Genomic DNA, 27609 nt, shown 5'->3' with positions numbered 1-27609 from the left:
ACAGGTAGAGGGCGCCGTGCTGTGTGCTGTACAGGTGGAGGGCGCCGTGCTGTGTGCTGTACGGTAGAGGGCGCTGTGTGCTGTACAGGTGGAGGGCGCCGTGCTGTGTGATGTACAGGTAGAGGGCGCCGTGCTGTGCTGTACAGGTAGAGGGCGCTGTGCTGTACAGGTGGAGGGCGCCGTGCTGTGTGATGTACAGGTAGAGGGCGCCGTGCTGTGCTGTACAGGTAGAGGGCGCTGTGCTGTACAGGTGGAGGGGGCCGTGCTGTGCGTTGTACAGGTAGAGGGCGCTGTGCTGTGTGTTGTACAGGTGGACGGCGCCGTGCTGTATTCTGTACGGTAGAGGGCGCTGTGCTATGTGACGTGTTGTGTATATCGCTGTTATTATCACACACTCCTGGTCTCGTGTCTTCTCACCTCTTTTTGTTCCCGTCCTTCTTTTAACCAATCACCATTCAGGGGGCGGTGATAGAGATCTGTGACAGCCAATCAGCAGTTAGGAGGAGTCTGTCTGTGCTTCTCCCTCACGTGGAGCGAGGAATGGTACAGAGGGAGACCGGTGCTGTGCACAGGAGAAAGCGGCGGAGGCTCTGAGACACCCGGGACACAGAGACACCGGAGAGCGGGTAACCCTTTGCACAGAGACGCCCGGACGTAGTGACCCGGATTGCTTAGCCCATACGTCACTGGTCCTCGCAGTCACCCGGTGACCGGACAGGTCTGCGCCAGGGATCAGCACCGCCTGCAGGGGGCGACACGGAGATACCGGCTCAGGTATGACATCGCTTGACCATTATCGCTCACAGATCGGCAGATCACCTGTTGTCATGGTTACTGCAGCTCCGCCCTGAGCTGTGGGGAAAGCTCCCCTGGAAACCGTCAGCCTGTGACTGTGGGTCCTGGGCAGCCCCGCTGGCATCTGTGTGAGCGGCGACCCTGTGATTGCAGGATGTAGAGGACCTGCCCCCGCGGTGTGAGCCGGCTCTGGGGATGGCAGTCCGCCTCTTTTGTATCCTAAATGGATCCCTAATGAATGTTGTGTTCTCCATAGGTTAACACATGATAAGGGTGGCGTCAGTATGGCTGAAACTTGGAGCTATGGGGTGGTCATTGGGGGGCGGAGCTGGGGCAGGGACTGTGGGGCGGAGCTGTTTAGACTGGGGCGGGGACTGTGGGGCGGAGCTGGTTAGACTGGGGCGGGGACTGTGGGGCGGGGCTGTGAAGACTGGGGCGGGGACTGTGGGGCGGGGCTGTGAAGACTGGGGCGGGGACTGTGGGGCGATGCTGTGAAGACTGGGGCGGGGACTGTGGGGCGGAGCTGTGAAGACTGGGGCGGGGACTGTGGGGCGGGGCTGTGAAGACTGAGGCGGGGACTGTGGGGCGGGGCTGTGAAGACTGGGGCGGGGACTGTGGGACGATGCTGTGAAGACTGGGGCGGGGACTGTGGGGCTGTGAAGACTGGGGCGGGGACTGTGGGGCGGAGCTGTGAAGACTGGGGCGGGGACTGTGGGGCGGGGCTGTGAAGACTGGGGCGGGGACTGTGGGGCGGGGCTGTGAAGACTGGGGCGGGGACTGTGGGGCGATGCTGTGAAGACTGGGGCGGGGACTGTGGGGTGGAGCTGTGAAGACTGGGGCGGGGACTGTGGGGCGGGGCTGTGAAGACTGGGGCGGGGACTGTGGGGCGGGGCTGTGAAGACTGGGGCGGGGACTGTGGGGCGATGCTGTGAAGACTGGGGCGGGGACTGTGGGGCGGAGCTGTGAAGACTGGGGCGGGGACTGTGGGGCGGGGCTGTGAAGACTGAGGCGGGGACTGTGGGGCGGGGCTGTGAAGACTGGGGCGGGGACTGTGGGACGATGCTGTGAAGACTGGGGCGGGGACTGTGGGGCTGTGAAGACTGGGGCGGGGACTGTGGGGCGGAGCTGTGAAGACTGGGGCGGGGACTGTGGGGCGGGGCTGTGAAGACTGGGGCGGGGACTGTGGGGCGGGGCTGTGAAGACTGGGGCGGGGACTGTGGGGCGATGCTGTGAAGACTGGGGCGGGGACTGTGGGGCGATGCTGTGAAGACTGGGGCGGGGACTGTGGGGCGATGCTGTGAAGACTGGGGCGGGGCTGTGAAGACTGGGGCGGGGCTGTGAAGACTGGGGCGGGGACTGTGGGGCGGGGCTGTGAAGACTGGGGCGGGGCTGTGAAGACTGGGGCGGGGCTGTGAAGACTGGGGCGGGGCTGTGAAGACTGGGGCGGGGACTGTGGGGCGGGGCTGTGAAGACTGGGGCGGGGACTGTGGGGCGGGGCTGTGAAGACTGGGGCGGGGACTGTGGGGCGATGCTGTGAAGACTGGGGCGGGGACTGTGGGGCGGAGCTGTGAAGACTGGGGCGGGGACTGTGGGGCGGGGCTGTGAAGACTGAGGCGGGGACTGTGGGGCGGGGCTGTGAAGACTGGGGCGGGGACTGTGGGACGATGCTGTGAAGACTGGGGCGGGGACTGTGGGGCGGGGCTGTGAAGACTGGGGCGGGGACTGTGGGGCGGGGCTGTGAAGACTGGGGCGGGGACTGTGGGGCGGGGCTGTGAAGACTGGGGCGGGGACTGTGGGGCGGGGCTGTGAAGACTGGGGCGGGGACTGTGGGGCGATGCTGTGAAGACTGGGGCGGGGACTGTGGGGCGATGCTGTGAAGACTGGGGCGGGGACTGTGGGGCGATGCTGTGAAGACTGGGGCGGGGACTGTGGGGCGATGCTGTGAAGACTGGGGCGGGGCTGTGAAGACTGGGGCGGGGCTGTGAAGACTGGGGCGGGGCTGTGAAGACTGGGGCGGGGACTGTGGGGCGGGGCTGTGAAGACTGGGGCGGGGCTGTGAAGACTGGGGCGGGGCTGTGAAGACTGGGGCGGGGCTGTGAAGCGGAGCTGTGAAGACTGGGGCGGAGCTGTGAAGACTGGGGCGGGGACTGTGGGGCGGAGCTGTGAAGACTGGGGCGGGGACTGTGGGGCGGAGCTGTGAAGACTGGGGCGGGGACTGTGTGGTGGGTCTTCGCCTCTGCCGTGGCCCCTCTCCATCTGTATGATCGTCCTTCTCTACATTTTGCACTGTGCTGTAGGCGGCGCTCGTGCACACTCATGACCTGATGGTCTCCTGCAAAATGGTGCCAGTAGCAGATTCCACAGCTCGGGATCTCGACCTGCACATGTGCTGCAATTTTAGTGGAGAGCACAATGTTAATCTGAGCATGTGCAGCCATCGGCACCTTTCTGCTGGATGATGTCAGGTCATGAATCTGCATGGGCTGCACTAACATTTACAGGAGGCAAGTAAATTTGAGGAGAGGCCATGGCAGAGCCGCTGTCCCTCCCTTCCCTCCCCCTTCCCTCCCTTCCCTCCCCCTTCCCTCCCTTCCCTCCCCCTTCCCTCCCTTCCCTCCTCCTTCCCTCCCTTCCCTCCTCCTTCCCTCCCTTCCCTCCTCCTTCCCTCCCTTCCCTCCTCCTTCCCTCCCTTCCCTCCTCCTTCCCTCCCTTCCCTCCTCCTTCCCTTAAACAGAAACTTTTACACAAAAACTTCTCTGGTGGATTAAACAAGCCCCGGGCTCCGGATTTCCTCCCTTGAGTCTCCATTACACGTGTACATCAGGCCATTATGGCCGAACATTTACTGGAACAGGTCACATCATGGTGACAAGTTCTCTTTATGGGTTTAAAAGGCTCTACCGATGAAGTAAAGTAAATTTTAATCAATAGATCTTGGAAAAATATTAATTTCCACATTTGGATGTGTGTAAGTAAAATGTTCCTGTGCTGAGATAATCTTATAAATGTGCCCCTGCTGTGTAATGTCTAATGGTCGTGTTCGACCCTACAGGGACATCGTCGGATCATACCACAGCTCCTGGGCAGGGGAGGATGCAAAAAAGTATACAGGCATTTCAGTGCAGGGTATTATGTCACCTTTCGCCTTCTTGCTGCTCGCTGACATAATCACCTTCTAGCAGTTGGAGCCGCTCGTCCCTATGTTATAGTGGTGGTATTTGGAGGGCAGGTCTGTCCCTGTGTGGGTTTAGGACTCGGTGTCACTCTTTGATTTGATACATCTGGCTGTATTGATCATGTAGTTTCCATATAAAAGTGCACCCTCTTTCTCTCAGACTCAGAGGGTGGGGGCTTTTATGATGTCATCAGACCGGACCCCGGAGCTGATTACATCAGGGCTGATCCCGGGCAGTGCTGACCGGCCACCACTTTGTGTGTGTCAGTTTTTTCTCTGCTGGTTCTCGGCCCAGTACAGGTTTGATCTGAGTAGTGACGCACAGAACTTCCCCGCTCATATCTTGCCCCTACGTATGCTCGAGTCGTGTGTGGATCCGCTCAGCTTCGTCCTCATTGGCTTCGTCCTCATTGGCTTCGTCCTCATTGACTTCGTCCTCTTTGGCTGCGCCCTCATTGGCTGCCCCACTAACCTCGCTCATGCCCCGAGGCCAAGGCGAGAAGTATCTGTGCAGTGTGCAGACGCGTGTTCCCCAGCGTGCAGGACTGAAGGCCACACCCACTGCTCTCAAAGTAGCCAATCGCCTTATTACCCTGACCATTTGCAAAATGGCCGTCCTCAGCATCTGAGGTCATGGAGAATTGACATCTCGATTCACTGACGGCAAGCGGAGAGCTCAGAGAATGAGAAATCATAAAGCCAAGTGGTTAATGCATCGGCATCCGTACTCCCCGATCAGCCTGAGGGGCGATGACTTAGTGACACCTGCTTGTGTCGGGATGCCACATATTTCACTGCGAGTCACATCCTGAAGTTGCAGGTACAGTGAGGCCGATAATGAGATGAGGGCGAAATTGTGGTGGGGGCAGAGCGTCTCCTGACAGGTCTACGGAGGGTTGTGTGTGGCGTTTCCGATATATGACGGGTCGTGTGTGGCGCACCCGGTATATGGAGGTTCTTGTGTGGCGTTCCCGGTATACGGTGGGTCTTGTGTGGCGTTCCTGGTATATGACGGGTCTTGTGTGGCGTTCCTGGTATATGACGGGTCTTGTGTGGCGTTCCTGGTATATGACGGGTCTTGTGTGGCGTTCCTGGTATAGGACGGGTCTTGTGTGGCGTTCCTGGTATACGACGGGTCTTGTGTGGCGTTCCTGGTATACGACGGGTCTTGTGTGGCGTTCCTGGTATACGGCGGGTCTTGTGTGGCGTTCCTGGTATATGACAGGTCTTGTGTGGCGTTCCTGGTATACGGCGGGTCTTGTGTGGCGTTCCTGGTATATGACGGGTCTTGTGTGGCGTTCCTGGTATACGGCGGGTCTTGTGTGGCGTTCCTGATTCACGGCGGGTCTTGTATGGCGTTCCTGGTATATGGTGGGTCTTGTGTGGCGTACTCGGTATATGGCGAGTCTTGTATGGAGTTCCCGGTATACGGTGGGTCTTGTTTGACGTTCCCGGTATATGGCGGGCCTTGTGTGGCGTTCCCGGTATATGGCGGGCCTTGTGTGGCGTTCCCGGTATATGGCGGGCCTTGTGTGGCGTTCCCGGTATACGACGGTCTTGTGTGGCGTTCCCGGTATACAGTGGGTCTTGTGGGGTGTTCCCGGTATACGGTGGGTCTTGTGGGGTGTTCCCGGTATACGGTGGGTCTTGTGAAGCGTTCCCGGTATACGGTGGGTCTTGTGTGGCATACCCGGTATACTGTGGGTCTTGTAGGGTGTTCCCGGTATACGGTGGGTCTTGTGAAGCGTTCCCGTATATGATGGGTCTTGTGTGGCATAACCGGTATACAGTGGGTCTTGTGGGGTGTTCCCGGTATACAGTGGGTCTTGTGTGGCGTTCCTGGTATACAGTGGGTCTTGTGTGGCGTTCCCGGTATACGGTGGGTCTTGTGGGGTGTTCCCGGTATACAGTGGGTCTTGTGTGGTGTACTCGGTATGCGGCAAGTCTTGTAGGCTGTACCTGGTATAAATGTGGTTCTTGTGGGGCATTTCTGGTGCAGACTGTAGGCCTGGTGGAGTGTTTGCGGTCAGACTGCGGGCAATATGGGAGACGACAGTATCCGAGCTTTGACGCCATAGAAGAAGGTGGCTCAGTCCGATGAATCCCGTTTGCCATCATGTGGACAGCCCGACATGTAACTTGCCAGGGAACAGATGGCATGGAGATGCATTATGGGAAGACACGCTGGTGGAGGCAGTGCGATGGGGCAATGCCCTGTAGGAAACCTGTGTCCTGGTATCATCTGGATACCCTCTTTCATGGCAGCGAGATTCCCGAATGCCAGTGCCTTTCCTTTTCCGGTATGGTCGGTCAGCAGTGGTCGGAGGAACATGACAACGATCCATGTGATGACTCGTATCCAGATTCCACAGATCTCGTTGCGATCGATCATCTGTGGGATCTGCTGGGGAAATGTCTCCGATCCACAGAGGCCACACCGAGCAGCTCACAGAACTTGCTGGACCTCAGGACACCTCCTTGTGGAGAGTCCCCCATTCACAGGTGGTTTCTGGGTCACTGGTGCGGATTTACGGGAGGGATCCTTGCTGTACTGTGGAGCGTAATTCCCATGTTCATTGCACATTTCCCTCCATACTTGTCCTCCTTGGCTGTGAGTCACACACTCCCCCGTTTCCCCCACCTATATCCTGCATTCCGGCCGTGCGATTCCTCTACTTGTAACTGACGGCAGCGGTAATCTCATAGGAGTTCCCATTGCAGCCTGATCCTGTGACTGTCCATGTCCGCACTCAGCTGTGGAAGGTGCATGGGCACGGAGATGTATGATGCTGACTATGCCACGATGGAGTCTCGGTGGACCAAATGTCTGGGCAAGAAGTCGTTGATCCACCCTATCAACGGGGTGACTCTATCATACATGGGTGATGGGGCCAGATGCTGCTTTAGTTCCGTTGTGTACAGATCGAGTAGTATGGACCCCAAGGTAAGGGTCATAAGATTTGGTACAACTCCATCTCCCACATTACTCAATAGCCAAGCCTGGGATTATTGGTCTCCGAGGCAGGAACTACCGCTGCGGTGGGACATTTAGGAGCCCTCTAGTTCCCTTGACAGTGCCCTTGGAGCTCACATCTCAAGCTTCCTAACACAGAAACCTACAAAGGGGTAATTAATGGTCTGAAGTAATATTCACCAGGAAGTCCTAAAAAGCCATCTCCACCAATGGATTTTCTTATGAGGAGCACCTCACGAGGAGTCACCAGAAAACCTGATAATGAGCCCGGGTGAACATACAAGTGTCTAAGCCAGCATGGACCCCCTGAACTGTGTTTGAGAAGAACTTTGCAAGGGTGATAACAAGGTGGGATGACAGAAGGAAGCTTCGTGGCCTTGAGGAGGATCCTCGCGGAGGAGGCTTGAGGAGGTCACCAATCCTGCTTTGTGCATATGGTCCTGGTTGCACAAGGATAACTACAGAAACTACAGTTTTCCTCCTCCTCCTTGCAGATATTTTCCATCACTCGGAGGCCCACTCTTTGTTTCCACTGCAGTAGGACTTTGTGTGGTTTTCCGTCAGGGGATAGAAGACCTTGCGCCTCTTTACGTAATAAGAGTTATTTTAATGCTGCCCTCAGTGGGGCCTCGGCTGATGTTGGGAATGAGTCCATTTCTGTTTTTCTCTTTTCCTCCTCTGGCTGGTGGTGGCTGATGCGTCAGGTTCGGGGGTCCTGGGGGCTTGTATGAATAGATCGGCAGCGTTCGGCCTGGCACTGGGGGAGACGCCGGGTATTAGACATTGATGAGGTTAATGAGGAGGGTCCGCTGTGGTCACTGCTCCTGTTTCGGTGGATAATGCAGCTGGTTAGACAGAAGGATGGATGCCCGCAGTCATCACGGGAATATTTGGGGCCATTTTCGATGGATTTGTTTGCGTATAGAGGACGGGGTAGGAGAGCACAATGCTTTATGGTCACCGTGGAAAGTCGGACTTGGAGGTTCCACTCTTGAAGTGTCTGTTTTGCACCTTGCACATAGATTTGGGGGTTCCTCATTTGGATTCTCCCTCGGAATCTCTGAGGGGTGCATTGTTTGCATTTGGTGCCTGGACCCCTGTGTACGTCATGACCGGCCTGGGACCCCTTTTCACACTGCTTTCCGTGCCCACTGTATGGCGGCGTTCACACACCTGTTGTGCCGTCTCCACTGCAGGAGATGTGGCGTCATCCATTCCTGATTCTGCCCCAATAATGCCCGCTCACACCCTGTGTGTGCACCGGGGGGGGGATTCTCCAATAAGAAGCTGCTTCCATCTGTATTTCTGCAGCGTTTGGTGGAGGATGCGGGCACAGATTTATCACCCGGTATTCCCGTCGGGCTGTCGGTCCTGCTTCGATCCAGCAGGGTGTTCAGAACATGGCTTCACTCCGGAGGGATCGATGTCTTTGCGGCATTTCTTACACCCCCTCTGGACAAAAGCGCCACGAGGATGTGAGTGAAAATCACAATATGACCATATCCTGTGACCACCCCGGGACCCTCGGCCATTATCTGGTATGATTAGATAACTTTGTAACTGATACCCCGCCCCCCCCCCCCATTGTGGAGGTAATCCGGTGTGGCGGTGGCTCCGCGGCTCACACTGCCTCGCACACTTTTACATAATAAGCCTTTATATAAGCCATTATCATGACACCGGGCTTTATGTAAGGGAGCGGTAACCTGAGAGCGGCCAGCGCTCGTCACCCCTGTATGTGGGGGGGCTCGTTATATGAGGGGCCGTGACATCAGTGGGGGATCCCCGTATCCTCCCCCCCACCTCCTCCCGGCGGTCTCTCTCCCCCCGGTATCTCCTCCTGGCAGTCTCTCTCTCCCCCTAGTATCTCCTCCCGCCAGTCTCTCTCTCCCCCGGTATCTCCTCCCGGCGGTCTCTCTCCCCCCGGTATGTCCTCCTGGCAGTCTCTCTCACCACAGTCTGTTTGCCTAAGCGAGCACACGATGTTCTTGGCACCATCTTCTGGTCCTGGCCACTATCCAGTCCTGGCCAGAGTCCCTCTGCTCAGATGTTGGCAGGAGAAGTGTTAAAGGCGCCGGCAGGGAAGGCCTCCGATATTGGCAGGTGTCGTGTTCATGGCAGAAGGGTTTTATATGTAATATATATGCACGATGGCTCGATGGTTATGACGGTGGCTCGGTGGTTATGGCGGTGGCTCGGTGGTTATGGCGGTGGCTCGGTGGTTATGACGGTGGCTCGGTGGTTATTGTGGTGGCTCGGTGGTTAATGTGGTGGCTCGGTGGTTATGGCGGTGGCTCGGTGGTTATTGCGGTGGCTCGGTGGTTATTGCGGTGGCTTGGTGGTTATTGCGGTGGCTTGGTGGTTATTGCGGTGGCTCGGTGGTTATTGCGGTGGCTCGGTGGTTATGGCGGTGGCTCGGTGGTTATGGCGGTGGCTCGGTGGTTATGGCGGTGGCTCGGTGGTTATGGCGGTGGCTCGGTGGTTATGGCGGTGGCTCGGTGGTTATTACTGTGGCTCGGTGGTTATGGAGGTGGCTCGGTGGTTATTACTGTGTCTCGGTGGTTATGGCGGTGGCTCGGTGGTTATGGCGGTGGCTCGGTGGTTATTACTGTGTCTCGGTGGTTATGGCGGTGGCTCGGTGGTTATGGCGGTGGCTCGGTGGTTATTACTGTGGCTCGGTGGTTATGGCCGTGGCTCGGTGGTTATGACGGCGGCCCGGTGGTTATTACTGTGGCTCGGTGGTTATGATGGTGCCTCGGTGGTTATGACGGTGGCTCGGTGGTTATGACGGTGGCTCGGTGGTTATGACGGTGGCTCGGTGGTTATGGCGGTGGCTCGGTGGTTATGGCGGTGGATCGGTGGTTACCGCGGTGGCTCGGTGGTTATTGCGGTGGCTCGGTGGTTATGGCGGTGGCTCGGTGTTTATGACGGTCGCTCGGTGGTTACCGTGGTGGTTCGGTGGTTATGGTGGTGGCTCGGTGGTTATGGCGGTGGCTCGGTGGTTATGATGGTCGCTCGGTGGTTATGACGGTGGCTCGGTGATTATGGCGGTGGCTCGGTGGTTATGGTGGTGGCTTGGTGGTTACCGTGGTGGCTCGGTGGTTATGGCGGTGGCTCGGTGGTTATGACGGTCGCTCGGTGGTTATGACGGTGGCTCGGTGGTTATGACGGTGGCTCTGTGGTTATGACGGTGGCTCTGTGGTTATGACGGTGGCTCTGTGGTTATGACGGTGGCTCTGTGGTTATGACGGTGGCTCGGTGGTTATGGCGGTGGCTCGGTGGTTATGGCGGTGGCTCGGTGGTTATGGCGGTGGCTCGGTGGTTATTACTGTGTCTCGGTGGTTATGGCGGTGTCTCGGTGGTTATGGCGGTGGCTCGGTGGTTATGACGGTGGCTCGGTGGTTATGACGGTGGCTCGGTGGTTAGCACTGCAGCCTTGCAGCGCTGGGGTCCTGGGTTCATCAGGGACAGTGCAGATAATGTCTGTACAGCGCTGTGGAATTAATGGCGCTATATAAATGAGTAAAATAAATATTTTTTAAGTCGATAAAATCTAGATAATAAGGCTATGTGCCCATGTAGCGATTCTGAAGCAGAATAAACCTGAGCAGGATCGCACACGCTGCTCCCGGGAGAACGCATGCGGTTTCCTAAGCGTTTTTGCCCCTATAATTGATGGTGTGGGGAATCGCGTGCGATTACACAAAATTAATGACCATGCTGCGTTTTTAATCGCTAAGCGTTTCCGCTGCAGAAACGCTTAAAAATCGCGTCGTGGGCACACAGCCTAAAAGGTATAAAAACTAAAAAGAAAAGTCTAAGAGTTAATGAACGTGAGAAATTTACGTTTTCAGGATGATCATTAAATATAGGTTTTATTAAAAAAAAAAAAAAAATCATGAAAAATACCATCTAGAGTTCTCATATTTTTCTTTCTTTTCCCAGACATGCAGAGGTTAAAAGCTGTCTTTTCAGGGACAGTACAGAGTGGCAGCCGACCCCCGGCAAAATGAAGGAGGCTTCACTGCTGGCTCACACTTGGACCCTGCAGTGCGCTGCCATCCTCTGTCCTGCCGGTGGTGGGGGCGCTGCTGCAGTGCGGCTGTGGCTCGCACAGGGTTAATCACAGGCGCGGTGCAGCAGGCGAGGAGTTAAGCGTTGACAGCCGCACTCTCCACATTTGCATGTTATGCAGGAGCCGCGCCGCCATTGGTCGCTTTGCCTCCTCCAATCAGAACGCTCGGAGGAGGGGGGCCAGCAACGCTGCGATCCACGTGTGGGGGGGATTACTTCACTGGGCGGAGCAGTGACGTCAGGGCAGCGGCAGCCTATAGGAGGGCAGGGAGTCAGGGACTGGAGGTTAGTGGAGAAGACGGCGACAGGCAGAGGACGAGGAGCGGAGGATGAGCGTGCAGGTGAGCGGGGCTGGGGGGCTCCTGCCGCCTCCTGCGGGGCTGTGGCCGGTGTATGGGAGCGCAGCCTGCCGTCAGCACAGCTGAGGGCGCGTTACAGTGTGTCAGGAGCCTCTCCGGGAGCAGCGACTCCTGAGCCCCGGATTTACAGGGTCCCGGCCTCTGCGGCGCACAGGACAGGTGTGTGACACTGGGGCGGACCGGCAGAGGGCGCTCTCCCCATCACCAGCTGCACGGCTCCTATGCAGGGGGGGGGGTCGCCGGCTGCACGGCTCCTATGCAGGGGGGGGGTCGCCGGCTGCACGGCTCCTATGCAGGGGGGGGGGGGTCGCCGGCTGCACGGCTCCTATGCAGGGGGGGGGGGTCACCAGCTGCACGGCTCCTATGCAGGGGGGGGGGGGTGTCGCCGGCTGCACGGCTCCTATGCAGGGGGGGGGGGGTCGCCGGCTGCACGGCTCCTATGCGGGGGGGGGGGGGGTCGCCGGCTGCACGGCTCCTATGCGGGGGGGGGGGGGTCGCCGGCTGCACGGCTCATATGCAGGGGGGGGGGGGTCGCCAGCTGCACGGCTCCTATGCAGGGGGGGGGGGTCACCAGCTGCACGGCTCCTATGCAGGGGGGGGGGGTCGCCGGCTGCACGGCTCCTATGCAGGGGGGGGGTCGCCGGCTGCACGGCTCCTATGCGGGGGGGGGGGGTCGCCGGCTGCACGGCTCATATGCAGGGGGGGAGGGGTCGCCGGCTGCACGGCTCCTATGCGGGGGGGGGGGTCCGCCGGCTGCACGGCTCCTATGCGGGGGGGGGGGTCGTCGCCGGCTGCACGGCTCATATGCAGGGGGGGAGGGGTCGCCGGCTGCACGGCTCATATGCAGGGGGGGAGGGGTCGCCGGCTGCACGGCTCATATGCGGGGGGGAGGGGTCGCCGGCTGCACGGCTCATATGCAGGGGGGGAGGGGTCGCCGGCTGCACGGCTCATATGCAGGGGGGGAGGGGTCGCCGGCTGCACGGCTCATATGCGGGGGGGGGGGGTCGCCGGCTGCACGGCTCATATGCGGGGGGGGGGGGTCGCCGGCTGCACGGCTCATATGTGGGGGGGGGGGGTCGCCGGCTGCACGGCTCATATGCGGGGGGGGGGGGTCGCCGGCTGCACGGCTCATATGCGGACGGGGGGGTTGCCGGCTGCACGGCTCCTATGCGGGGGGGGGTGTCGCCGGCTGCACGGCTCATATGCGGGGGGGGGGGGTCGCCGGCTGCACGGCTCATATGCAGGGGGGTGAAAGAAGTATTAAACATGTCACCGATTTTACGTAATCTATTTCTAAAGGTTCTATCCACATGAAATTCTCACCAGATGTTGGTAACAACCCATCTAGTCCACACAGGGAAAAAAAAATCACCCTAGATGTCATAAGGATAAGTTATGTAATACTGAGAAACCAGTAATTAGAAAGTAATCCTGCCACTGACAATATCAGCTGGTTCAGCTCATGGTCTATAACCAGGTCGCATTACCAAGGTGCCACACAAGAAACGGCTCCTGATGGATGAAACCAGTGATCTGTCTCAACACCTTGATGACCTTATTGTTGTAAAACATACTGATGGCATTGGGCATAGAAGAATTTCTAAACTCCTGAAGGTTCCCGTGAGCACTGTTGGGGCAATAATCTTGAAGTGGAAGAAAACATGATTTGACCATAAACCGGTCACAACCAGGTGCTCCTCACAAAACTACAGACAGAGGAGTGAAAAGCATTATCAGAAGAGAAGTCCAAGAGCCAAGGACCATCTGTGGAGAGCTACAGAAAGACCTGGAATCAGCAGGAACAATTGTTTCAAAGCAAACAATAAGTAATGCACGCTCACCACACAGCCTGCATGCACGCTCACCACACAGCCTGCATGCACGCTCACCACACAAGACTGCATCGCTGAACATAAAGCATCATATTCATGCACGTTGACAGTTTGCTCAACAACATTTAGACAAGCCTGTGAAATACTGGGAGAATATAGTCATGTCAGATGAGACCAAAATTGAACTCTTTGGATGCCGTAATACACACCATGTTTGGAAGCCAAAAGGCCCTGCATATCACCCAAAAAAACACCATACCAACAGTGAGGTTTGGCGGTGGGAACATGATCTCAGGCTGTTTTTCATCATAAGGCACTGGCAATGTCATTGAAGGAAGCATGAATGGACAAATGTACCGAGACATTCTTGATAAAAAATCTGCTGCCATCTACCAGGATGATGAAGATGAACTGAGGATGGACATTTTACCAAGACAATGATAACAAACACACAGCGAAGAAAACTCTCAATTGCTTTCAGGGCCAGAAAGCTTCATCGAAGGAGCCCATGGGACCCTCAGGATGTGAAGGGTGTGTATATGTGGAAGAATGGGCCAAAATCAGACCTGAGCAATGCCTGCAACTAGTTTCTCCATACAGGAGGCTTTTTGAGGCCATGTTTGAATACTGAAATACTATATTTCAGTAACCTGTTCAATAAATTTTCCCTGTGACCTTTCTCATTATTACACAACATATGGACATCTATGGTGGTTTCTTTCCCTGTGTGGATTGGATGGTGACAACATCTGGTGAGAATTTCATGTCAGTAGCACCTTTTAAAGATATATTTACTTAGAAAATTGACTTGTTCAATACTTAATTCACTCTCTGTACAGAGGAGGGGGGTCACTGGCTGCCTTGCAGACACATAGGGGGAGCCGTAGTCACCGACTGCACCGCTGACTCAGGAGGGGGTCACCGGCTGCACTGCTCACACTCGGGTCATCGGCTGCACTGCTGACACACTGGGGTCACCGGCTGCACTGCTCACACGGGGGAGGGGGGATGGGAGTCACCGGCTGCACCGCTCACACACTGGGGGCTCTGTCCGGGGCTGGAGCCTAGCATTTATGGCGGATGTCAGTGCATGCTGTGGGTTGTAGTTTCCAGCAGCTTGAAGTAGAAAAGCTCCAGTCTGCTACACTAGAGAAACGTGACTGCGGCCCCCTACGCGTAGCGCTGCCGGAGTCCTGTGTGATCTCACAGCCCCTCACTGACTGTGAAAACGGAGCGCTGAGCAACACATCACCGACGCCGGAAGAGTCCGGAGAACCCGACAGGCTGCCGAGTAATGTATGGGGGGATTCACATCAGCAATGCTCATATGTATCAGGACGGCGAGAGTAAGTTAGTGGATCCTAAAGGCTGGAGAGAGGGGCGAGGGGACACGGACAGAACTCAAAAATTATAAACTCTGTCAGAAAAGCTAATTCTGACACATCAGGGAATTGTTGGTGTATGCTGCCATCTGTACTGCAGTTATTAAACTGGTTTATCCACTACTGATACGGAACAGAAGTGTCCAGGACAGGCTCATTATTAGAGGGAGTGGGCTGTGTTCTCAGTACAATAATAAAGCGATTATTTATAATACCGCATCCTATGTACCAGAATATAACTACTATAATACTGCCCCTATGTACAAGAATATAACTACTATAACACTGCCCCTATGTACAAGAATATAACTACTATAATACTGCCCCTATGTACAAGAATATACTTACTATAATACTGCCCTCTATATACAAGAATATAACTACTATAATACTGTTCCTATGTACCAGAATATAACTACTATAATACTGCCCCTATGTACAAGAATATAACTACTATAATACTGCCCCTATGTACAAGAATATAACTACTATAATACTGCCCCTATGTACAAGAATATAACTACTAAAATACTGCCCCCTATATGCAAGAATATAACTACTATAATACTGCCCCTATGTACACGAATATAACTACTATTATACTGCTCCTATATACAGGAATATAGCTGCTATAATACTGCCCCTATGTACAAGAATATAACTGCTATAATACTGCCCCTATGTACAAGAATATACTTACTATAATACTGCCCTCTATATACAAGAATATAACTACTATAATACTGTTCCTATGTACAAGAATATAACTACTATAATACTGCCCCTATGTACAAGAATATAACTACTATTATACTGCCCCTATGTACAAGAATATAACTACTATTATACTGCCCCTATGTACAAGAATATAACTACTATAATACTGCCCCCTATGTACAAGAATATAACTACTATAATACTGCCCCCTATGTACAAGAATATAACTACTATTATACTGCCCCTATGTACAAGAATATACTTACTATAATACTGCCCTCTATATACAAGAATATAACTACGATAATACTGTTCCTATGTACAAGAATATAACTACTATAATACTGCCCCTGTGTACAAGAATATAACTACTATAATACTGCCCCTATGTACAAGAATATAACTACTATAATACTGCCCCTATGTACAAGAATATAACTGCTATAATACTGCCCCCTATGTACAAGGATATAACTACTATAATACTGCTCCTATGTACAAGAATATAACTACTATAATACTGCCCCTATGTACAAGAATATAACTACTATAATACTGCCCTCTATATACAAGAATATAACTACTATAATACTGCCCCCTATGTACAAGAATATAACTACTATAATACTGCCCCCTATGTACAAAAATATAACTACTATAATACTGCCCTCTATATACAAGAATATAACTACTATAATACTGCCCCCTATGTACAAGAATACAACTACTATAATACTGCTCCTATGTACAAGAATATAACTACTATAATACTGCCCCCTATGTACAAGAATATAACTACTATAATACCGCCCCCTATGTACAAGAATATAACTACTATAATACTGCCCCCTATGTACAAGAATACAACTACTATAATACTGCTCCTATGTACAAGAATATAACTACTATAATACTGCCCCCTATGTACAAGAATATAACTACTATAATACCGCCCCCTATGTACAAGAATATAACTACTATAATACCGCCCCCTATGTACAAGAATATAACTACTATAATACTGCCCCCTATGTACAAGAATATAACTACTATAATACTGCCCCCTATGTACAAAAATATAACTACTATAATACTGCCCTCTATATACAAGAATATAACTACTATAATACTGCCCCCTATGTACAAGAATACAACTACTATAATACTGCTCCTATGTACAAGAATATAACTACTATAATACTGCCCCCTATGTACAAGAATATAACTACTATAATACTGCCCCCTATGTACAAGAATACAACTACTATAATACTGCCCCCTATGTACAAGAATATAACTACTATAATACTGCCCCCTATGTACAAAAATATAACTACTATAATACTGCCCTCTATATACAAGAATATAACTACTATAATACTGCCCCCTATGTACAAGAATATAACTACTATAATACCGCCCCCTATGTACAAGAATATAACTACTATAATACTGCCCCCTATGTACAAGAATATAACTACTATAATACTGCCCCCTATGTACAAGAATATAACTACTATAATACTGCCCCCTATGTACAAGAATACAACTACTATAATACTGCCCCCTATGTACAAGAATATAACTACTATAATACTGCCCCCTATGTACAAGAATATAACTACTATAATACTGCCCCCTATGTACAAGAATACAACTACTATAATACTGCTCCTATGTACAAGAATATAACTACTATAATACCGCCCCCTATGTACAAAAATATAACTACTATAATACCGCCCCCTATGTACAAGAATATAACTACTATAATACTGCACTTTGTGTAACAGAGTATAACGTACTAGCGGTGATACCCCACTAGTCCTGCTGTTTTGGAGATGCTCTGATTGTGTTCTCGCCCACTTTTCCCGCTTCTCCTGTGTCCCTCCCCCTTGTGGGCTCCATCTGCAGGAGACAATTGATGCTCTCCCGTCGCCGGTCGGTGGTTTTATTCTTGTGGGTGATGGGTGTGTACTGCTGCGGTATGTTTGGGGTCTGCATCGCTGGTGTTACCTGTCCCTGCGGATTAGTTGTCTGTTCTCGCCATATTGCAGCCTGTGTGTTATATAAGGGTCATGCAGGCAGTGTTGTGTAACCGTCAGTGTCGGCAGCAGATGCCTGCGTTGTGACATAACCGGGCCGGGATTTATGAGGATGTAATACCGCAGTGTACGGCTGGTATTAATGTGCACAGTGTCCTAGGCGGGGTCTGCCCAGGTCCTCACCTGCATCCTTCTTCTTCTCGGCAGAACGTCTCCTTTCTCTATTTGGTCAGCGCTTGTGACCGGCAATCACGCAGGGGATGAATGTGCCTTGTGAACCTCCTCCTCCTCTCGGGGAGAGGGCGAGGAGAACACGGGGGAATCGGGAGATGGAAGAAACCCAACAAGATGAGACCGACACAAACAGCCACGGCTCCAGCGGCAACGAATCCAACGGGAACGAGTCACGACAAAGCTGCAGCTCCCACAGCAGCACCAGCGGCAACGGCAAGGACTCCGCCATGCTGGAGGCCACAGAGAGCAGTAAAAGGTGGGCTTGGGTGGCCGGCATGGGGTCCATGGATTTGGTCAAGTGTTGGCCCATATGTTTTTTTAACTGTATAGAAATGTATTGTCCTCTCCTTCTATAGCACAAACTCTCAAAGCCTGTCACCTCCGAGCAGCTCCATCGCCTACAGCCTCCTGAGCGCCAGCTCCGAGCAAGACAATCCCTCCACCAGCGGCTGCAGGTAAGTCTCCAAACCCAACATCCGGTGCTGTATTCACAATTCAGCTTTGCCAAGATCTCGAAACGCTCTCCAGAAGTATCAGACTCGTAGCTGAGGACACATGCGCTCAGTGTCTGTAGGCTGCTGGCCGAGTGTAAAGCACAGAAGAAGTCGATGATGATCCTGCACAGTGTCTCCCCTTGAGTCATCAGAAGACCTCTGGTCTCTTCTATCTCCTCTCACGTCACCTTTTCCGCTGTTCTACCCGCAGTAGTGAGCAGTCCGCCCGCGAGAAAAATCAGAAGGAGCTGATGAAGGCACTGAAGGAGCTGAAGATTCGTCTCCCATCCGAAAAGAGGGGTAAAGGAAAATCGGGGACCCTTGCTACGCTCCAGTACGCACTTTCATGCGTTAAACAGGTCCGAGGTGAGTGGAACCGCGTTTGAGCTATGGCAACTAATCGGGTTGGTCAAACTGACCTAAACCGCGTGGGCTCTGGTGGTCTCTTTACATTGAAATGTAAAGTGCTGCGGAATATGTCGGCGCTATAAAAATAAAATTTATTATTATTATTATCTTAAATTCTAAGAAATACAATTTTTGGGCTTTCTGAGCAGCTTATTGACCTTGAGCTCTACAGTGTATTATTTTTTTTTTTTTTTTTTTTATCAGAAATTCATAGGGTTTTATGCATTAATTTTTGAGTTTCATAAAATAATTGGGAATATCTACTCGATCTTCTCCCCTCAGCCAATCAGGAATATTACCAGCAATGGACCATTGATGAATCTCAGCCCTGCAGCCTGGACATGTCCAGCTTCACTATCGAGGAGGTGGAGAGCGTTACGTCAGAGTACACGCTAAAAAACCCGGTAAGGGTGAAGATCTTTGTTACAGTAGGAAAACCTCATAATACGTATTTTGTAGCGCCCTCCAGAGGCTGACCTGCGGAGAGGAGTGGAGAGAACTGGGCAGTGAAATGAGAGCAGTAGGAAACATTTGTGATGACTCTTCTGTGACGTTTCACAGGACACCTTCTCGGTGGCGATCTCCTTCATCTCTGGTCGCATCGTGTACATTTCAGACCAGGCCTCTCTGATTCTGCACTGCAAACGGGACGTGTTCAAAGGTGCCATCTTTGCAGAGTTTCTGGCTCCGCAGGATGTCAGCGTGTTTTATGGATCCACAGCTCCTTATCACCTTCCATCCTGGAGCAGCTGCACCTCTGGAGGTAAAGCACGTCTGTTCTCCACATTCCCTGCCTCTTCCACGGGCTCTTGCCTTCTAAGACACTCCCCTGAGTAGGTTAGGGCGCCCTCCCCTAATAATACTTTTGTGGGTGTAACTGGACAATAACTTCCCTGGTGGTCCAGTGTCCTGGTGGTCGAGTGGTTATCTAGATTCAGTTCCTGTAATGGTGTGAGATAATGACACCGATCGGTTTCTGCTTATCCTTTTTTTCTTTACTACTACAGAGACTGCTTCCATGGACTACACGCAGGAGAAATCTGTGTTCTGCCGGATCAGGTGGGTATTGTACAATTGGGGAATGGTAGAAAATGAATTCACTTATAATTATCTTACACAGAGAGGAGAGAAGTGCTGCCCCCGTTATACTGAGCGCCCCCTAGATACTGATGACACGAGCCAGGTGTAGAGAGACGGTGTAGGACTGATCAGTGCCCAGTATACACAGTGTGTGCGAGTCCCTGACCTGGTTACTAATAATTATAATGTCAGCCCTGGTGGTCGAGTGAAGTAGTAATACAATCCTGGCGGTCTATTATTATTATAATACAATCCTGGCGGTCTATTATTATTATAATACAATCCTGGTGGTCACATGACATCATAGTATTATGCCTTCAGAATTTTACTAACATCCTGGTGGTCTAGTAGTATTATAGTAAAATCTGGTGCTTTAGTAATGCTTATAAACTGCGATCCTGATGGTGTAGTAGTAGTATTAATAATCCTTGTGGTGTGATGGCGATATTTTACTGTAATATTGGAATTCTGGCAGTCTAGTGGTAACATAATGAGGATCCTGGCGGCGCATTATTATGGTATCCTGGCGATGCATTATAGGATCCTGGCGGCGCATTATAATGGGATCTTGGCAGTGTATTAGTGATGAGCGAGTATACTCGTTGCTCGGGTGTCCTCTGAGTATTTTGTCATGCTCGGAGATTTAGTTTCTGTCGTCTCATCTGCATTATTAGCGGCTGCTGGACAGGTGAATACATGCGTGGAATGCCTGTTTGTTAGGGAATCCCCACATGTATTCAACCTGTCTACAAGTCACAAATCATGCAGCTGAGACGACAAACACAATCTCCGAGCACGCCAGAATACTCTGAGGACACCTGAGCAACGAGTATACTCGCTCATCACTAATATTACAGGATCCTGGCGGTGCATTACTATGTGATCCTGGCGGTGCATTACTATGTGATCCTGGCGGTGCATTATTATGGGATCCTGGTGGTGCATTATTATGGGATCCCGGGTGTGCTTTATTATAGTATCCCGACGGCACATTAATATAGAATCCCGGCGTGTTATTACACCACTAGACTGCTGAGATTTCCGCATTACTGACATGACGTGTAATCCACTCCTAGCACTGTAATAATGCAGCGGTATGTGGGTGGATTGTGGTGATCTATTAGCATAGACGCTGGTGGTCTCATGAGTAATCTGTGGACGGAGGGATGTCCAACCTTCACCGGTGATGTGTGAGCGCGGTGTACGGTGCCATATTCTCACACCGGTGTACATGGAGCAGGGTGATTGTACAGAGGACGCCATTCACACTGCCGTATACATAAATACAGAGACCTCCCCTCATCCCCCCCACGCTCTGGAAGCCCCGCTTTCTCGCCCACCTCATTTAATCTGTCTCCTTCTGCCATGACACAAAGGACCCTTTAATTAACACATTGACACGACTTGCGTCATCCTCCCCCTCGCTCGCCCACTCTGCAGATCGCTGTGTAAGCTCCTCTCTCCGAGGCCGCGCCGCCCCGGTGGGTGTATTCGTGTGCCGGCTCGCTGACACATGACGTGTATGTGGAGGGCACCGGCTCTCTGGCACCGCCAGTCACACCAGTGTTCTGCAGATCGGGCCGGTGTGGTGGCGGCACACAGACGACACCCCCTATACTCCCTCCTCTCAATGTCTCCATTTCACCCTGTTGTATCCCATCTCTGCCCCCTCCACCGTCGCCCTCCATGTTATTGTGCCCCCCTTTGTTGCTGTGGTCTCCCCGGCTCTGGTCTTATTGCAGGTGTGTGTTTTCAGTGGGGGCCGAGAGCGGGATATGAATCTCCGCTATCACCCATTCCGCCTCACCCCGTACCTGATGAAGGTACGAGACTCGGACCACGCAGAGGGTCAGCCGTGCTGTCTGCTGATTGCGGAGAAAATCCACTCTGGATACGAGGGTGAGACGCTAAAAATCGTATATTGATGCCAAGTGATCAGTTCTCCTCCAGTCAAAACAAAAGCTGCATTTAACCCCTTCCCGACGTACGATGTATAAGCATACCCTATGCCTGGTCCTCACCGTGTGGCACGGTAACCGCAGCCACCATTTGTCAGTCATGGAGCTTTAAAGCCAGACACTTCTGCAGATTTTGGATGTGACTGGAGTATAGCTGGGGTATTATTATAGGAGGTTTGGGGGTGGAGGACCCCCAGTGTGGCTTCTGCCTGTGTGACCTGCGCCTGTTGTCCGCAGCCCCCCGCATCCCTGCAGATAAGAGGATCTTCACCACCAGACATACGCCGAGCTGCGTGTTCCAGGAGGTGGATGAGCGGTGAGTGTATTACGCACCTGTCCTCCTCCGTCTGCCCCTGTCCCAGCGATCGCCAGCCTCACCCTCTCCTTATTATCTGTGGCAGAGCGGTCCCTCTACTCGGATACCTCCCGCAGGACCTCATCGGGATGCCAGTCCTGTTCTTCATCCATCCCGAGGACCGGCCGCTCATGTTGGCCATTCACAAAAAAGGTAACTCTCCCCAACGACTGCCGCTTGTCCTGCAGGTGCCCTTGGGGGAGTCGTCCCATTCGGGCACTGGGCGTCATAATGAGCGACCTGTTGTCTTCTCACCCTCCAGTTCTGCAGCAGGCGGGGCAGCCTTTCGACCACTCGCCCATTCGTCTGTGCGCCCGCTCCGGGGAGTACGTCACCATCGATACCAGCTGGAGCAGTTTTGTGAATCCGTGGAGCAGAAAAGTTTCCTTCATACTTGGAAGACATAAAGTTCGGACGTGAGTAATCTGCTCTATCTGCCATATCCTCCCCCCCCACCCCCACCTTCTCTGTACTGTCTCACCCATACGTGAGTAATCTGCCCTCCCCAGGAGGTCGGGGGGGCCCATATCCTCTTTCCCCTTTTCCGCACAGTCTCACTCGACCGTTCTTCTGCAGGAGCCCACTCAATGAAGACGTCTTTACAGCCCCCAAAGGGGCAGAGATGAAGTCACTAGATCCTGATATTCAGGAGCTGTCCGAGCAGATCCACCGGATCCTGATGCAGGTACGGCCAATGTTATGGGGTCTCGCTCCTTACATTCAGTGGTCATCTCATCATTGGCCACGATCGGGGGTCACAGTCTGATGAAGTCCGGTCATGACGTTGTGAGCGCTTGGTTTTCTGACATGTGGATGATTGACGTCAGTCGTTTTCCCCCTTGTAACTTGCAGCCGGTGCACAACACCAATCCTGGCGGCAGCGGCGGCAGCAACACCTCCCAGGAGCCATTTCACTGCAACGCCTCATCCACAGACAGCAACGCCATGGTTATTGAAGAGGGAGTAGATCCCAAACCTGTGAGTGGGAGACTCTGAAATCACACCACCCTTATACTTAAAAAAATACACACATAAGAGTATCCAGCCCAATATGAATAAACATCAAAAGGGTTCAATTTAAAAATAATCCTTTTATTAATCATCACATAAAACCACAATAAACATAGTAATAGTAGATGAAGTAGTCAGTGTTTGGGAAACAAAAATGAATTCCCCGGAACTAATTCAAAGCTTAGGCATATAATAATAATAGGAAGATACGCCACAGGAGCTGAAAGTACCCGTATTACAACAATCAAAACATCGCCCTGCACATAAAATCACAGGTCACTATAGATCCCATCTCGATCAAAACATCCATTGCAGGGTAGAGAGACTGCTGATAGAAGAGCACTGTGGCTAATGTACAGGGAATCGCCCACCATAGAGGCTATATCTCCTTTACTAAATAAAGTGACGGTGCAGATTAAAGTGCCATTTCATGCTTACCCATGTGGGTGAATATCCAAGTACCAGGAACGTGCCCCGACGCACGTTTCACCTATCTGGCTTCCTCGGGGGGCAGTGTGGATAGATATGCTGGCCACATATAAATATCCCTAAATCCAGGTGCAAGATATCAGCCACGAGGATGCGGCGCATGACGGGCGGAGCTTTCCCAGGCAACGCGTCACCGCCGGCCCTCCCATGGCAGCGTTGGTCAGGAGAAATCTCCAGTGACGTCAATATCCAGCGCGGTCACACTAAGGAGGCCTTAGGCAACGCGAGACTGCGAAGTCGCCCGCGCATGTGCACCCCCGTGGCGGACATCTTAGTGTCTGGCAGACAGATGGGCAACAGTGCCCGGTATACAGTAGTGTACAAAGTTTTGAGTGGAGCTTATAAAATAAGATATAAGGAATATGGGGCACTGCTGATAGGAATAGGGGAAAAGGAAATAAATGTTAAGAAAGAAAGAGGAGAAAAAGGAAAAGCAAAACGGAGGAAGAAAGGACCCAGAGAATGGAAGAGGTCTCTAACAACGTCGGGGTTCCGTACTGGTATCCCCTAAATATCTCCAACAGAGATATAAAACTGCTATCACCACCTGCACATATGCGTCCCCATCATCAACCCTTATACTTATTGCCATTGATAAAAGCGAGCGCTAGCAGTCTCCTCCCTTTGCAGGGTGATACAGCCATCTGCCCCGCTCACTGTAGGGCGGTAAAGTTATATGTTTGTCTTTTTCTGTTGCAGATGACATTTCAGGAGTTCTGTCAGAACGTGCACAAGGTGAAGAGTCAGGGTCAGCAGATGTTTTTGGGTTCCCGAGTGATCCGCCCGCACCACAGAGGACATTTTCAGGGTATGTATGGTTTCAGTGAGATTCGCTGTCTGTATGAGACTTTTTTTTTTTTACATTGCTCCTTTTCTCTTAGCTCTCGCCCCTCCTCGCACCGTTCTCACTGGTGCAGGCAATGCACCGCCCGATAGTGCGCCCAGCCGCCCTCCGTGTGTCCCTGAGGAGCTGACACGGAAGGAGACCTCAAACTACTCGTACCAGCAGATCAACTGCCTAGACAGCATCATCCGGTGAGAGGAGACCCCAGCGATCCTCTCTTTGCGCACCGCCGTCCTCCCTTTCCGCTCACTCTTCCTTTCTCTCCTCTAGATACCTGGAAAGCTGTAATCTTCCCAGCACTGTGAAAAGGAAATGTGGCTCTTCGTCCTACACGTCCTCAACCTCTGAGGAGGAGAAGCAGAAAACCGGTGAGAGCGACAAAGCGGGTGAGAATCCGGACACCTGGAACCGGGAAGACGCAGGAGAAGAAAAACTAGGTTTCATACGCGCTGTTGTATGTTTCTGCAGACCCCTCGAACGGTCCACGGCAACGGCCAGAACTGCGTCCCCCTCCTACGCCCTCCACAGTGGGGTCCGCTCCTCTCGCTCCGCTGCCTCCATTACCGCTCAGCAAGGCGGAGAGCGTGGTTTCCATCACCAGCCAAGGAAGCTTTAGCAGCACGATCGTTCATGTAGGAGATAAAAAGCCACCTGACTCGGGTAAATCTCTAACTTAATACCATGGAGTGGGGGGCAGTGGAATTTCCTCAGGGGTCTGTACCAATAATTGTGCGGTGGTGTCCTCCATATTAAACACGTACTTCATTATCTCTTTCCTTCATCTACTCTATTGCTGACAAATATCCGCAGGCGAAATGGTTCCTTTGGAAGAGCCCTCATGCCCCGCAGCACCTCCGATACGGCCACTGGGCCTGACCAAAGAGGTTCTGTCGGCCCACACGCAGCGTGAAGAGCAGGCCTTCCTCACCCGGGTCCACAATCTCAGCCAGATCAGGGTCTTTGAGCCGATCCCTGTTGGTGTTTGGGACGAGCAGAGCCAACGCGTTCAGAGAGGTCAGTTCTCACTTTGGTTTACTTTTTCTATTTTAGTGCATTTTTCGGTTTCTCGTACTTTTTTTCACATTTTTTTTTTTTCCCTAATCTAACAGGCACTAAGGCTTCACTCTCCCACCAGCAACATGCCGCTCACAATCCTTCTACCCCATCACAGGAAGGTGGGAATACAGGGGGACGCCGGAGCAAGAGCAGGAAATCAAAAGCCAAGCGGCCAAAGCAAGGCAGACCGGCATCGCCTAGCACCGTTCCTACAGCCCCTCATCAGGAGCCGCCGCTCCTTCCTCCTCCACCCCCAGGCATTCCTAGTTATCCCCTTCCCATGTTTCCTCCCCGGGTCCCTGCTCCTGAACCTACACCTTCACTCCCTAGATACCCTCTTGTCACCCCCATCGTAGCCCTGGTACTGCCCAATTATCTTTTCCAGCCTCCACCAGTGGCACCTCCTTTTTATCCCGGAGTCTCTGGGTTTCCGCCCTTTAATCCCACAACCGACGTACCAACCGCAGCTCCTGAAGTTCCACCTCAGACTCCGGCTCCTCCTCCTGCACAACCCATGGCGACGTGCCCACCTCCATCGCGCTCCTCGTCCCCTCCCCAGCGATTATTCCCATCACGGTGCAGCTCCCCGCTGCAGTTAGACTTGCTGCAGATGGAGGAGCTCCCGCAGCCGAGCAGTGGAGGAGCAGGAGTTGTCACTGCTCCTGCAGTGGAATGGGAGACTGAAGAAGATAATAAAGGAGTAGGGGTCCCTGGGAATGCCACCACTGGAGGGACCAAGGCTGGGAATGGAGAAGACGACGGGCAGCCTGAGAACTGCATGGTGAGGCTTTCACACATGATTTATGCTTCCACCTGTCTGATGACCCCCTTCTGGCTGTCTGATTATCTTGTCTTCACTCCTCTACCTCTCAGGGCGATCTGCAAGAGTCCTCATCGCACAATGATGCTCTCTCCAGCTCCAGCGATCTCCTGGATTTGCTTCTCCATGAGGAATCTTGGTCTGGCACAGGATCTGCTGCCTCAGGATCAATGGGGTCTAACGGAGGCAGCACATCGGCTTGTGGCACCCGTGAGTATCGTCAGGAGAAATTGTGTGGCTGTTATGGCATGTGGTGCAAAGCCAAAAGCTGTCCATTGTTCGGACTGTGCTCCAAGACTTTGACTTTTTAGAGCTTATGCACAATCGAATCCTTTCAAATTTTTTGCCAGGGAGCAGCGAGAGCAGCAACACCAGCAAATATTTTGGTAGCATCGACTCTTCGGAGACAGACCTCAGAGTCAAAAAGGCAGAGAGGGAAAAGGTGGAGCAAAAAGTCATCAGATACGTCATGCAGGACCCTCTGTGGCTTCTGATGGCCAACGCGGACCACGAGGTCATGATGTCCTACCAGCTCCCATCAAGGTTAGACCCTTAGCCTATGACTGCTCGTGGCCAGGATGTGGTCTTGGGTCGGCACCTTCTTACTTGAGGTCAATCCTTCTTCACAGAGACCTGGAGAGCGTCCTGCAGGAAGATCGCGAGAAGCTCCGACAGCTGCAAAGGAACCAGCCGAGGTTCAGCGAGGAGCAGAAGAGGGAGCTGGGTGAGGTCCATGCCTGGGTCCGGAAGGGCTGGTTACCCCACGTCATCAACATCACAGTGAGTTTACACCTGGATGTGAGCGGGAGGCTCCATCTAGATATCTAGAGAGGCTGTTGTATCCCCCTACAATGGCACAAGTGTTGCCTTTTGTGATGTTTCATCTATGAACCTGTAAACTTGCCCCCTGACGCTTGTCCTAGCCCTTGGACAGCCAGAGACCTTCACCTGCCTACATGCTTTAGTCGTATTAACCCAGTGTTGTCCTCTTCAGTCCTGCACAGGCTGCTCCCCGGATGCCCCCAATTATGAGGAAGATCTGGATTTGTCCATAATGATGGAGGAGGGTGAGGAGTGCAGAGCTGGAGGTGAAGAAGCCACAGGGGAAGCAGCGGTGCCCAGCTGAGCCCCTCCACCTATTTCTAAATTATAAGCTGCCTTATGTATATAGCCATGCCACAGTGATTCATGCCCGGAGCGGCGGGAGGGAAGGGGGCGTGAAGACTTCTTACTACACCCCCAACTCCTCTGTGACTCAGACATAGAAATACGGGACCCTCACAAACTGTTTTATCTAACGTGATCACTGCGGACTGCAGATACGCCAGTGCTGCCATTTTTAAATAAGAACAGGATGGATGTTCGTGTCTTTATATATACATATATATATTTTTGTAAACTGTCTTAATTTATCTTGGCCGTGTGTGACGGGCGGGGGACGGGCTGGTCATGGTCTTATGTCCGACATTTGTACGGTTCTGTAAATAAAAAGAAAATATCTTCTGTT

At 52.7% G+C, this 27609-nt stretch overlaps 1 protein-coding gene across 3 annotated transcripts; it reads left to right on the top strand.

Annotated features, from left to right (window-relative positions):
* The first annotated feature begins 455 nt into the window (after positions 1-455).
* On the top strand, positions 456-27609 carry PER1 (period circadian regulator 1). Of its 3 annotated transcripts, none has more exons than XM_073551629.1 (23): positions 456-774; positions 17561-17843; positions 17944-18042; positions 18293-18447; positions 18772-18893; positions 19051-19252; positions 19497-19548; positions 21326-21468; positions 21765-21843; positions 21929-22035; positions 22145-22298; positions 22459-22567; positions 22735-22860; positions 24082-24190; positions 24264-24417; positions 24497-24612; positions 24695-24886; positions 25037-25240; positions 25336-26063; positions 26156-26312; positions 26453-26645; positions 26732-26882; positions 27097-27609. In XM_073551629.1, the coding sequence occupies exons 2-23, from the start codon at positions 17614-17616 to the stop codon at positions 27226-27228; spliced, it is 3714 nt and encodes a 1237-aa protein (XP_073407730.1). In that variant the 5' UTR covers positions 456-774; positions 17561-17613; the 3' UTR covers positions 27229-27609. The 3 variants fall into 3 exon arrangements, with proteins under 3 accessions (XP_073407730.1, XP_073407731.1, XP_073407729.1); XM_073551630.1 differs by lacking the exon at positions 456-774 and adding an exon at positions 11208-11359 and having other exon boundaries at positions 24497-24594; XM_073551628.1 differs by lacking the exon at positions 456-774 and adding an exon at positions 11208-11359.

The sequence above is a fragment of the Dendrobates tinctorius genome, unplaced genomic scaffold, assembly GCF_039654945.1.
Source record: "Dendrobates tinctorius isolate UK_male_01 unplaced genomic scaffold, ASM3965494v1 ptg000178l, whole genome shotgun sequence".
NCBI classification, from domain to species: domain Eukaryota; kingdom Metazoa; phylum Chordata; class Amphibia; order Anura; family Dendrobatidae; genus Dendrobates; species Dendrobates tinctorius.
The sequence above is the reverse complement of the archived record's forward strand: the minus strand, read 5'-3'. Positions and strand labels throughout refer to the sequence as shown.